The sequence below is a fragment of the Peromyscus californicus genome, unplaced genomic scaffold (genome assembly GCF_007827085.1).
Source record: "Peromyscus californicus insignis strain IS unplaced genomic scaffold, ASM782708v3 Scaffold_11__1_contigs__length_118956290, whole genome shotgun sequence".
Taxonomy (NCBI): domain Eukaryota; kingdom Metazoa; phylum Chordata; class Mammalia; order Rodentia; family Cricetidae; genus Peromyscus; species Peromyscus californicus.
Genome location: NW_026294402.1, coordinates 22724518 through 22738265, shown reverse-complemented (window position 1 = coordinate 22738265; position 13748 = coordinate 22724518). Strand labels below are relative to the sequence as shown.

The following is a 13748-nucleotide window of genomic DNA, read 5'->3' as shown; positions in this document are numbered from 1 at the left end:
ATATATTTTTTAAAGCCCATGTTTGGTATTTGTCCTCTACCAAGTCCCAAATAAAGTTTAGAAGGCAGGAAAATGGTGAGTTCAAGACCAACCTAGGCTACAGAGCAAGTTTCTGCCTCAAAAAAGACAGAAACAAAACTTCCTATGCATAGAGTTGACAAAATAAGGAGGGCTGTTGCCTAACAACAGAGAAGGGGTGTCAAGGCCTGAGGGCAGTTTGGTCAGAGAAGGAACCTGTGCCAGTGGTGGCAGCCACACCCACCAAATAACCCTGGCGCTGAGTGTAAGAGTGCAAGCCTGCTGATCCCTTCCTGTGGAAGGGAAGTCAGTCCCTGAGCCCTTGAAGCTCATCAATGAGACTATCACAACGGGCTGAGACTCAGCTGGTTATGGCTGTGGACTCACAAAGGTAGAGTCAAACTAGAAAGTGACCATTGGCACACATGATTCCAGGCAGAAGTAAAAGACTGCACGGGCCTTTGGTAGAGACAAAGCTCCCTTCTGGCTCTTTCTCAAATGTCATCTTCCTTGTGAGGCCTCTGAACATCTCTTTAGCCCGCAGTTGACTCTTTCCTTCTACACTTGAGTTGCACCTTTCCCCACTTTTCCCGTTCATGTTTATCCCGTTTTTTCCGATCACTAACCACTTTATAACATCCCATGCAGTTCTTACCGCCATCATTGCTGACTGCCCGGGCACGACCACAGCGGAAGTTCCTAGTGGACAAGGAGGCGTATCTATTTTCACCCCTGGTAGATCCCAGGTGCAGACTACAGGGACTCATGCAGAACAACCCCTCAGGACCCACCTAAGCAGTAGATGAAGAACAACTAGTTCAGAATCACGTTGAGCCGTGAGCTAAAATGAGCTGATGCGGGAGATCTGGGGCCAGGATGAAAACTATGATACCATTAGCAAATACTCTAGATATTAGAAAAAAAAATAGAAAACAAACTTTTTAAGCAAATTTTTATTTATATCAAAATACAAAACATTTCTGAAGCAGAGTAATGTTACATGAGGAGCAATTAAATACTAAACGTTTTATAATCAGCTTCGCTTGCAAAGTCCCCAAGGGTGCCTTCACTGGCTACACATCTGGCTACTAGATGTGCCTTCTTTCTCTCACGGTTCCCGTGTTTGCTTATGTACTGTTGTCTGTTTGCAGAAATGAGCATGCAGTGTTATGGGTGATGAGTTGGTTAGTTTCAGCAAGCCTGAAAGAGCCAGCAGGTGAAGCCTGGAAGAACAGTCCAGGCCAAGGCAGACTGCACATCTCCTTCTGGGTGAATCTGGGTGGGTGCTCAGCTTTTACACTGACAAGTCTGAGGCCAGTGGAGTCACTGTCCTCAGCAGCCAGGGCAGGTATTATTGATTGGGACCACGGAGCAGGTACAGCTATGGGTCACCCACAGTGAGGCCTTCTCAATGGGCTAGGAAGCCCATCCAGGCCGAGGAACCGGAGATGCGGAGATCCCTGGAGGAAACTTTGTCCCCAAGAAACTAGGCAAGGGCTAGAGAGGAAAGAGGTTCCTCCCAGCCTTAGGCGGTGAGGATTTGGTAGCTGAGGTACCTGCCCCATGGACAGGCCCTTCACAGATAATTAGTTTGGAGATTTTGAGGGGGAAAGCACCTGTTTGAGAGGGTAGCTGTTTCTGATACACCTCAACGACTAACCTAGAAGAAAGGGGAAATGGGAAACAGGAAGGAGCATGCCCCTCACTCCCATGGCCACCCCATACCCAGGCCTACCTGGGTCTCTCTTTCAATTCCCAGGTAGTGCATTCACTTTGGCACTATGCACTGGTGAGCTCATGTACACATGCATGCACGCACACACACATGCATGCCACACACACCAACACCTGGTTCCCCCTCAGTATCTGCTCAGGTAGAAGATGGGTACCCCACTTCCACCATCATCTTCTGCTCCCAAGAGTCCCCTTGACCCACAGGTCTCCAGGACACAGCCCCAGGCTTGACACACACTGGCATTCCCAGGCTTTTGAGAAGAGTGATAAAGCAGGGGGCTCCCCAGAGACAGAATACACAGAGTGTAGAATATGTCATAAGGCTTTGGTACAGCACCAATTTAATGTTCGTATAGTTTGATTTTTAAGTTATCTTTTAGAAGAAAAAAAAAAGCTTACTGAAAAAATAGTGTTTTTATTTACTTTTCAGTTACATACCTGAAGTTCAAAAAGTATGCCTCTAGTTGCCATCCAAATTCACACTCAAAGGTGTTCTGTGTGCAGCTGTACAATGTGTGGTTTAACTGTAATTTGGAACCAAAGTCAGCTGCCCATGATAACTGACTTTAACCAATCCATACATACATACAGAGAGAAAGTGGAAAGAAGGAGAGGAGGAGGAGGGAGAAAGAGAGAGAGAGAGAGAGAGAGAGAGAGAGAGAGAGAGAGAGAGAGAACACAAAACCTACCCCTAAATCTCCCACCCCAATCCCCTAGGGAAAAACATCTAATAGAGACAAAAATACAGCAAGATCTAGGGAAGCAGAGGAACGAAGGTGGCTGATTTCGTCCCGCTGGCCTCTTCCAGAGCAGCACCATGAAGCACCCTAGCGCAGTGATGTAATAATACTCAACATTCAAGAGATGGAAATGAGGTCTGAATGGTCTCCATAAGAAGACCGGGCATGGGTGGGGAAGAGCCCCAAAGGAAGTCAAAGGAAGAGTAAAGGTTTGAAATGAGAGCAAGAAATCTCATGACAAAACTGATAGTCATGTCCAGATATGTTAAAACTAACAGCCAAGAGGTTGCCAGGTGCAAGAGGTGTGCAGCCTATGAGGGACCCCGGCAGGGAGCTCCAGGATCCCTCACCTCCCCATTTCTGTGTCTACAGACTATGGGGGGGGTGGTAACGGGAGGAAAGGAATTCATACAAAAATTGCCTTTAGGTGAGTGAGGGAAGAAGTATGTCCACGATGATATAGTCCCTCCTCGTGAAAGAGAAACAGGCGGTGATAAATGGAGCCCCAGAGTGGCTGACCAAAACAGGCCAGCATCTGCTCAGTCGGGGATCACACAAGGACAGGTAACTTGGGAAAGCATGCCCCACCCCTGCCCTCATTCTCCGGCCCCACAAATGTCAGTTAAGAAATTAAATCTGAATGGAGCTTTAAGACTTTCTGTGAGTGATATACAGGACTCGGTGAACAGAGCATTGGTCTACCGCTCCCTTTGTGACACCTCAGCCTCAAATTCCGACATCAAGATCATTCCACAGAGCAACTCCTTTCAGACCTTGAAGGTGGCACTCGTCACTTCCTCAACAACAGGACAAAAACTCCTACTCCAACATCATAATCCACCCCTCACCCACAGGAGGGCTGCTGTATCCTGCCCCCCACCTCATGCTTTCATATTGCCCAAAATGGTTCCACATGAGTACCTTACACAAGGTGAGGCCCAGGCAAAAACTGAGGAGTGGTGGATGTGCCCCTTTCCCCCAGGCTCCTGGTTGAGGACAATGGAGAAAGGACAGAGCTAGAGCAACCCTTGGGAGAGCAAATCCCAGATCGGTTTCCACACTCATTCCATAGAGCAGAGGTAGCCAAACTCAATCTCTTTAGACTCCCCCTGTCTCCTACCAACAGGGAAGAACTTCACAGTTCAAAAACCTTCCCATGACCTAGGGACCAAGATGGATCACAAGTATACAAAACAGTTCAGGGTCCTGGCAGCAGCTTTATCAAAGCACCCCTCCCATTAACTGAGAGATTCAAAGATAAGACAACTGGCCTTTTCCATATATAAGCAGACCCTGACCTTCTTTGCTCTGTGTTCCCTTGTGAAAAGCTGGCTCTTCTGCAGATTAGGTGACTGATGTTGGGCCACCAGACCTTTCTCCTCCAGCGCTCACCTTACACCATCTTCCTGAGGTCTGGGTCATAGAAAGGGCGAAGGTAACATACTGCCCAAGCCCTAAAACTTCAGGGTAAGGGACATGTCCATCTTCCCATTTCCACAGAAGGGTCAAGTTGGACATCATGAAATAGGATGGCGATTTCATGTATCTCAATGCTGCTAAGGTTTCTAAGGACCAAGCCTTTGGCTCAATGTGGAAAGAGTAGAGAGTCAGAGCAAACCTGGGCTTCATGGAGTATGAGCCCTAAGCTGCTAAAATGATGAACTCTGCTGGTCTCTAGGACCAGAAGTGAGACAGAGTCTACATACAAAGAGAACCAAAAAAATTGTAATGGAAACCCCTCTTCCGTAAGAAGGGGACTCAAGCTAGGAAGGGACGAAGAATTTGCTGTTCTTTCTCTTGTTCAATCTCTCAGAAAATTTACAGAAAATTTAGCCTTATCCTCCTTTGGTCTCCTGAGGAGGCTGCAGGTAGGACCTGCACCTAACACTTCCAGTTAGACCCAGTGCTGGAGTCCATCCAGTACTACATGGACAGAGCCCATTTTCCCACAATATCCTTGGAAAAATTCGAGTATTTTGAGCAGATCATGAAGGGAATCACAAGGTCTCCATAAAGCTCAGGAATTCCATTCAAGCTCCACTCCACCCTACTCTGCCTATCACCCCCATCTGGGGTAGGAGCTCTTGGCTAGCATTATGTTCTGCTTGGGAAGAGGGATTCTTCGGCTCTTTCTTGAGTGAGAAGCAGGAAGCCTAGACTACAGCCTTGAGTCTCTCCTGGCTTCTGCAGCAGTTTCAAGCATATCACTCTGATCACTTGGCACATGAGAAAAAGAGCTAGCACCAGGAGATGCCAGCTAAGGCTGCAAAGTGTGGCCCTTACAGCATATGTGAGGTCTCGAATTCTCAGAGAGGTATTCCTCAGAGTACACAGCTTCCTACCCAAACACAAAAGAACTCCTCCCATCCACACCACATTCTTCCAATACATTACTTAGTTCCAGAGTCCTGGGCTGAGTAGGAGGAAGAAAGCAGTGGGATTCATCCTTCAAGTCCTGCCCAGCATCGGTCTCTCATTCCTGCTCTTCCATTCAGTGTTCCAGGACTAGACCACCCACCCCATTTCCGATAACAATTTATTTTCCAATTAAAAATAAGTGAAAAAGCACAGATGCTATATTTATACTAGATATCACATTCACACTGGTTCCAAGAATCTGCAGCAATAATTACCGGGGTGTATCTTCTCCAAAACTGAGCCCACGCAGTCAGCCTCAAAAATCTCACCACCTTCTACAGGGGACTACTTGAGCCCAGGCGTTACAAACCAGGACAGGTATTGCTGTAAGACCCAGACAACCTGACCTCCCTCTGTCCAAGATGCTGAGCTAGATTGTTTTCAAGGAACTGAGTACCAACCCTTAGCCACAGGGGCATGGATTCATGCTTAGCTCTCCATCATCCTTTCTATACTGAGCACCTCTACCAGATAGTATGAGTTAGGGAACCCTCCAGACAAGAGACATAGCAGAACCTCCCTGCTCAGCGCTCTTGCCCTTCCTGCAGATGACTTGAGTTTTTTCATATATACACGTTTCTATTGGAAAGACTCCAGAAGCTCCAAACAGACAGCATGTCTCAGGAAGGATGGAGAAGTAGGTGGCGTCAAGGCATGAGCTAGCACCCCGGACCACCAGGGGGAGGTGATACTGCTCAAAGTGTCTCTAAGCACAGGTACAAAAATAAAGCAAACTATGACTTCATATAGATATATAGATATATAGATATATAGATATGCTAGATAGAGAGCTTTATATAGGTTTTCTTTATATTTATATATGAGTGCCGAGGGCACGAGCCTCCACTCCTGCCTGGCTAACATGGCTTCCCCACCCCCTCCTCCCACTCCCCATGTGGACAACTTACCTGAAGCTCCCACTGTTAGTCAGCACTATTGCATCTGATTCTCCCCCTCCCCCCAATAAGTCTCATCTCACCTTAAAATAGAACAAGTTATATATATTTATATAATTTTATATACAATCTCCATAAAAAATACACTCAAGATGGTATATTACGAGTATGACCCTCCTACCAAAACAGAAATTTGTCTAGCAAAGAAAGAATCAGCCATAACTAGGCCTGATGCTACCCAGGCAAAGCGGTGTCTCTACAGTCCCTCATACCCACACTCATATCAAATACACATACAAACCATACCCATACAATACACACACACACACACACACACACACACACACACACACACACACACACACACATACACACACACACACACTACACACACCATACTGCAAACACATACTGCACACACAGATACCTTGCATACACCACATCCATCCCAGATACTCACACCCATCTAACACACTTACTTCTGAACACTGGAATAAACAGTTGGCCAGGGGTTCATGACCAGGAAGATAACCTGATGCCTACAGAGAAACACGTGTGATCATTCCATTTCTCCAACCCAGCCAGGGCAAGGACAACCTGTGACAGACTGTTTAATTGTTCTCAGTAGGCAATATACTCAGGGATAGAATGAGTTTCCCTTCTAAGGTTTGCAGGGTGATTGTGAGGAAGCTTATTCTCCTCTACCAAATAAAATAGATCCCTAAGCCAAAAAGAAGCCAAATGCCCCCTAAGTCCCCACCTCCCATAGGAGGAGCATCAGGCATTTTCCCTAACCATAGTTTATGTGAAAATCCCGGGTCACCCCAAAACATGCTTACAGTATTTTTAAGGTTGAAAATGCAAATTCCCTTCCCCAGTCCAACCCCTACACCCTCCCCAATTCTCTCCCCGACCCAACCACCTCCCTATTGCAGACCATGCACAAGCCAGAGGTCCTGGAGCCGCACACAAGTGGGGAGAAGGAGGAAACAGAGCTGGAAGGGTAGAACGTGGGTGGAGGGAGAGCTTGCTCTCCTTCCTGAAACAGACCCAGGAAATCCAATACCAGTGGGAGACGGGATTGGTGGGATCCATTTCCTCAGGAATCAGAAGAACAAGCCCTGTCAATCACTTGCCGTCTAGATAAGGTGGGTGGGAAAGGTAGTCATGGCCCTGACTGCGAGCTGAGTTCCTTGTGATGCTTTGGTTGAATTCCCTAACCAGGGGTCCAAAGCTGATCACTGTTCATCAGTGCTCTTCAGAATCCCTAACTGCTGCAACCAACCCACTGCAGAAGAGAATGTCCAAGTGATTCAATGGCTGGCTGCTGATCTACCCAACTACTTAGCAGTTAGGACACCCCAACTCTCCCCTCCTAAGGCACGGCCAGCCATTAAAAAGGTTTGCGCTAATGCATTTATTTTTTAATCTACACAGGAATCCCCATGATCTGGGAGTGTCTTTGGATCAGACTCAATTGATTAGGGATTTTTATTCTTATTATTATTTTAAATGAGGTCATGAAAAAGAATTCTACCCTCTTGGCAATCCAAGACACCAAACATCTGGTGTAGACAGTGTATTTGTTCCTGAAAGGCTTATTTGGAAGTACAGACAGGGGCCCAGATATAAGGCTCTGGACTCATGCTGATTCAGCATCAAAGGTGAAATAGTTACAAGCCAGCTCCATGCAAATACAAAGTTGCATGAATTGGTAAGAGTTACTAGAGTCCAACTAGAGCTTTGATTCTCGTTTATCGATTTATCTTAAAGAAATTTTCCGTTATTCCTCTTGATCCAAGAGGAAGTTGGATACATTAAGGAGTAGAGAATAGATGGTCTCTGATTTCAGATGAAATTACTTCACTCTCTTAGCTACAGTGCGGTAAATGTAACCTATCAAAGGAAGAGAAATTGAAGGCAAGACCTCTAGACACCAGGCCACTGTGTAGTCTCCAGGATGAAGAAATTCTCTACCGCTCAAGAAAGACTGACAGGTCCGGAGGCCCCACCTCCTGTCCACCATCAGCACCAGTGTCCAATGGGCATTTTCAGACACAGACGAGAAGAAGCACAGTGTGACACAGCTGCCAGGAGAATGGGCACCAAGCTCCTAAATCTAACCTTCCCTCCCCACCGGAAAGCAGTTACTGGTGGCATGTGAACGCCAGTCTCCCAATGTTCACCGGAGAAGATCCACAAACAGAAAAAACACTGAAGAAGTCTCTATTCGGCACTCAGCGTCAGAGGCCAGTTCTACAAGCAGAAAAGCCCTGCCTTAGGCAAGAGTTCTTCCAAGATCCAGTCTGGGCCTGCTTACCAGGCCCTGCCCACAACCTGGTCTCCGTGGCTACATCCTTCACACATCAGGGGTACCTGCTCCTCATGACCCTCCCTGGCAGTTACTCATTTCCTTGTGAGGACCTGCCCCCAACCATCTGCACTGTCATCTGGGCTAGCAGAGTGCCCATAAAGAGAAGTGGAAGCTTGGTGCTTTATTTGGGCTTTAACCCCGTCATCCCAGGATTCCTGTACTCTCTACAATGGATTTAATACTCTATCCCTCTCGGTCTCACATACCTGATCACAATCAAGCCTTCTCTCCATGGTCCAACCCTCTAACTTCTCTTCCTGAATCACACCTGCCCTATCAACTACTGTCTCCAATGCAGACTAGCGACTTAGGCTCTTCCTGAGGCCCTTCCCAAAGAGACAGAGGTAATCCACAAGACTCTGAGCCTCCATTGTCTTGGAGACTGCAGAGAGGGTAGGGCCAAGACAATGAGCACTAGGTGGAAATGCTCAGGATCCCAGAGAAAGCATTAATGGTACCTCCCTATAGCCCCCATCTCTGCCCTTGATTCTATCCTCCTACCCCCAAGTCCTGCAGTGCCCCCCAAAGCACTTTTACATGCAAGCAAAGCAAGTCCAAGCCATTAGCTTTTCAATTCCTAGAGTTCTCTACATAGTAATAAAATGTCCTTACCTACAATTCTCCCAGCCCACCCCAAGCCCTCTAAAGGATTTTGCTATCAAGATCAGAAGAACTGGCTCAAGCTACACACACCTCAGCCTCAAATACAGATCCTTGGAAGCAACTAAGACGCTCTATCGTTCTGGGATGCCTTCCCTGAAACTAGCATGTACCAACCCCCTCCCCGGGGGGGGGGGGCGGGGGGGAGAAAGGAATCCCACATCTCAACCTTACCCAGTTCTCTCTGTATAAAAAGGGCAGAAGAATGAACAACTAAAATCTGTTCAACCTCAAATAGTTTAGATCACTGTGCAGAAACCAAGAGAGAATACACTGGGAAAAAAAATGTCAATAAGTAACTATTCTACTCCACCCTGCTGAAATCTCCCCCAAATGCATAACCCAAGCCTGTGGAGATGGAGTACTGCTCCTGCTCATACTGTGTAATCCAACACCCTTTCCACTGAGAAAGAATCTCTGAGGACCTCTTCTCTCCTATCCTAGTCCCTCTAAGAAAACTGGGGAGAAGCTAGGCTGGCCATTAGAGAGGGACCAGCATCAGGTGCTGGACCAACAGCCACCAATGACCATGGATGCACAGAATTCCACTCAGAGCCTTGAAGTGAAGCTCTGTATGGTCAGCCACCGAATAAAGAAGTTCACTTCTTAGTTTTCATCTTCCCTCTCCCAAATTGCAGTCTTTCTGGCCCCTTAGAGAACCAGCATAACTCTCTTTCTGGATTGTGGTTTAAACACTGAGATAGCATTTCCAGTCAAGGTGCAGAAGGAAAAGGTAGGAAAAACATTGAGTTCAGGACTAGATTTTGAACCGGGTTACTTCTGCAAGGCTACCAGATGCAAAGGGAGGCTTTGGAAGACATGATCTCCCACAGCAAGGAGGGTGAAAGCCCCAGGAAGCTCATAGTGGTCACTGCCAAGTTCAAGGGCAGAGTGTAAAGGTCATTGGTCCCTAAAAGTGGATACACCCCAACATCACACACCTCTAACCAGACTGTCAAACATGTGCCCAGATCCAGCACTTGAGAGTGTGTGCCTATGACACCCCGATAATCACATTGACCATGGGGACTGTATCCTGCCAATTTGCTTTGCAGCCACCAAAGGAAGAACTGAAACAGTTTCCCAAAGTGCAGGAATGCTGCTGGTCTCCCTCCAAGAAAAGTCACAAGAAGAATGTATCAGAGGCCACTTTGGAATGGATAGATCTTGTGCCCCTTCTGGTCCAGGGGACAAATAGCACAGCTGCCACCCAGTGGCCAGTCACAAGCAGTTTCTACCATTTGGTCAGCTAGGCAGAGGTAAGGGGCACTGCCAGAGGCAAGAAGAGGAAGGAAGAAGTCAGCACCTTTGTTAGCCCAGCCTGCAAGCCCAGCCTGCAAGCCTAGCCATGGACTGAGGCATCTCAGCCCACAAGGTTTGGCTCTTGGCCATACAACATCCAAAAGAAGCAGTCTTCCACCTCAACTTCCCCTCCGTTCTAACCTCAAGGCCCAGACAGTATCAGGGCCAGAATTCCCAGGAGGGCCCTCTGAACACTTGGCCAAATTCAGTACAAAGTCTACCAGCCCCAACAACCTACTTTTATACTCCATGGTTCAGGAAACACGTGCTGTGAGAGAACAGGCAAAGACCACAGTCTAGGCCACTGTGAGCCTCCAAATACTACCCCAGTATTTCAAGTAGATTTGTTCCCGACAGCCCCAGGAGACACTTGAGTGAGCACCCCATTGTGGCACAGTGGCAGAAGCAGTGGCCCACTTCTGAAAAAGGACGTGAGTCTTCCAACTCAACTCTTCTATTTTGACAGAGTTGAGGTCCAAAGGTCAAGTGCTCTCCAACACCTCTGAGAATCACATCAGTTGGATGGTCTGAGGTACATGGCCTAATCTCAGAGCAAAAGAAACTCTGCCCTAAGCACCTCTTTTCCCCATATGTCTGGAAGAATGCTGCGCTAGTGTGACTTGTGTGGTGAAGCCTCAAGTATGGAGTCCGTCTCTAGCTCACTGGGAGAGAGAAGGAAGCACCAAGGCCTGGCTGCAGGGATGCAATGGATCCCCCAAGATGGAAGCGCTAAGAAAGGTCAGTTTCCTAGCCCCTGGGACCTCATCAAAGTCACTAGGCCAAGTGACTGGCAGCTTCTGTGGAACCAGCAGAAGCCTTCCAGTAGACATGGCTAATGCCCGATGAGGTCGCTGGGGAGAGACGGATACAGCAGCACCAAGAAGGAATACGTCCAGGAAGCTGGCAGTTACCACTACTTTAGGCAAAGCAGGAGGGAAGGAGAGGGAGGGCCTACTCTCCACCTTTTCTACTCTTGAGCAACACCATAACCTTTCAAGGAGAGAGAGAAGTATCTGAATTGACAAATGGCATCAGGAAAACTTCCAAGCACTAACAGTTTGAACCAGGGATTTGTACAGAGAAAGGATTAGGGCCCTGGTGCCTGCCCACCGCTCCTTCCAACATCATTCCTGTGCCTCAGCCAGCGCCACATAGGAGCAGTGAGGAAAAAGCAGCCCAGAACTCAGTCATCTGAGGTACCCTCACTTCTTCATCCATGCACTGGAGATTGGGTCCAGGGGGTGGAGAAGGACCCCGGAGCAAAGCAGAGTGGGCAGGCAGCACATGGAGGGTATGCCAAGGAGCCACAGGCAGCCCCCACAAACGGCAATTAATCAATCTGGAGAATTAGCAGACACAAAAGGAAAGGAGGAGCCAACGGGCCGCGGGGGAGCAGTGCTCTGAGTTCAGAGCCAAGCTGGGTATAAATAGAGCTGTGGCAGCTTGGTGCTCAGCACAGGTGGCTACTGAACAGGAGGGCCTTTCACTGCAGGGCTCCTAGCCCTGGCTGGACCAGAAGAGACCGACGCATGACCACACGAACGGGGCTGTACACCAGGCCTGCCTGTCAGCCCTGCGGCTAAACCACCACTACTTGTATGGTGAGTGCCAAACTGCAGAAGAAAGGAAGATGCCAGTCTGGCCTTGAGCCTGACCCAGCAAGCAGGCAATAAAGGCTTGGGTTTAGTTCAGGGGTAACTTGTTGCTAACCCCCGCAAGCAGGGAGCTAGGAATCATGGCAAGGTCCCATTTCTGCTCTAGATGGTAAAGGTTAGAACAATGGTGAAGTCAGCTGAGAGGCATGAATCCTGCTTCAGCTGGAATGATCTCCTCCCAAGACAGACATGAGGGCACCCACCAGCCCACAGCCCGCCCTGCTCACCAAGTCCAACTGTTCAGTACCTTCCTCAGTCCTTTACCGAGCACAGGGAGAAACAGTACTTTGCTTCAATGTACATATATATACACATAGAGAAACCCACCAACTACACACAAGTGTATTTGTATCTATATCTATATATATGTGGAGTTTGGAGGACAGGATGTAATTCTAACCCCCTCCCAGGACTTGGAAAACAGAAACAAACGCAGAGTAGGAAAAGCCATTGATTTCCTCTTCTTCACTTCCTAAGACATTTGAAGAGGTGAGAAGAATCTAGTGAAGTGGGAGAGGCAGTGTTGAGACAGATGTTCGCTGTCCTCATACACTCCCAACTGACCCACAGGTAAAAGCTCTTCCCCCAGTCCTCTGTCCTGTGGGCAAGGCTAGCCAGCGAGATCGTGAGGGAGAGGCCCACTGGCAGGAGGGAACACACATAGGACAAGGGCCTGAGTCATCCCATGATGGGCAGAGGAGGACAAGGCCCTGTACAGTGGTCCCTCTCTGCCCCCTTAGCCTAGCACCCCTCCCTGGGGACACTTAGAGAGACGTCAAGTCATAGCAGAGTAGCGTGGCCTGGGTCATCATGATCCACGCTGTTGAGGATCGCCGTCTGGTCTTCTGGAAGCTGACGGTGGTACAAGTCCGAAAGCCGGGCAAAGGGGTCAGGACGAGAGTGTCTCTTCTTCTTTCGGAGGCAGACAGCTTCGTCGGGCCACAGAACCTGAGAGTTGGGAAGCTGCTGAGCCTGGGAGGCAGAACCGTCTACAGAGAAGGAGACAGACACACAAAAGGAGAGGCATGAAAAGGTGGGTCAGATCCTCACACACTCCATGCATCTCCCAGGGCTGACGTCCAAGTTGCCACTGAAACCGAGGGAGCACCTGTGTGTGTGTGCGCGGCTCTGAGACCAAACCGCCACAGAGAACCTTCTCTTTCCCCACTGGAGCAACCAGCAACCCAGCCTTGAGTCAACGAAGTAAGGTAGGTACTTTCCCTTCTATGAACTCTTGGATCTCAACGATCAAGCTGTTTCAGCCATCAGTCTACAAATGTCAGCTGGCTGTGCTCTGCTGTGCCTCTTGGATACCAGTTATCCTCCGAGGTGGCAGGAAGCAGGGCTTCAATATATCTTTATCATCTACGCCAAACAATGACAGACATTACACGAGACTTGAGACTTCAATCATGAGCGACAGTCAGGCCCGCACACCTCTACCACTGCCAGGGCCATTCCTCTGCCTCATTGTCCTTCTGAGGATACGGTGGGGAGGTTTTGTTCTCTAGATTCTACTTCAGCAGGGCGGTAGGGAGGAAGAGACAAACGGTCAAGACTTGAAAGACACAGAAACTGGATTCTTAGGTGTTGCAAGTACAATAGCAAAGAAAGATGTAATAGGAATGTGGCAACGGCCAGGGCCCTGCTTCTGTTTCCCCAAGTATTAATATCTGGCTGGAGTCTTGAACCAGGAGTCTTCCCCAGAGAGTAATGAAAATGGCTACCATCATAAGAACAGCCAGTGCAGAAACCCAAAGTTGAGAGCGGGTGTAAGCCAGTATAGCGGGATACATTTATAATCCCCATACTTGGGAGACTGAGGCAATAAGATTAGGAGTTTGAGGCCACTGGGCTATAGAGTGGGACCCTGCCTTTTAAAAAGGAAAAGGAGGAGGAACAAGGAAGAACAAGAAGAAGGAGGAAGCGGAAGAAGAGGAGGAAAAGAAGC

At 48.3% G+C, this 13748-nt stretch overlaps 1 protein-coding gene across 7 annotated transcripts in view; it reads right to left on the bottom strand.

The window, feature by feature from the left end:
- Positions 1–2147: 2147 nt before the first annotated feature.
- The window catches only part of Igsf9b (immunoglobulin superfamily member 9B), a 56509-nt gene continuing 44908 nt past the window's right edge, over positions 2148–13748 (bottom strand). For 5 of the 7 annotated variants that reach the window (XM_052755447.1, XM_052755454.1, XM_052755430.1 and 2 more), the window contains one exon: positions 2148–12786. In XM_052755447.1, the coding sequence (XP_052611407.1) occupies positions 12578–12786 (209 nt within the window). In that variant the 3' untranslated portion in view covers positions 2148–12577. The remainder of the gene's footprint in view (positions 12787–13748) is intronic. The other 2 variants (XM_052755464.1, XM_052755489.1) reach the window with 2 other exon arrangements.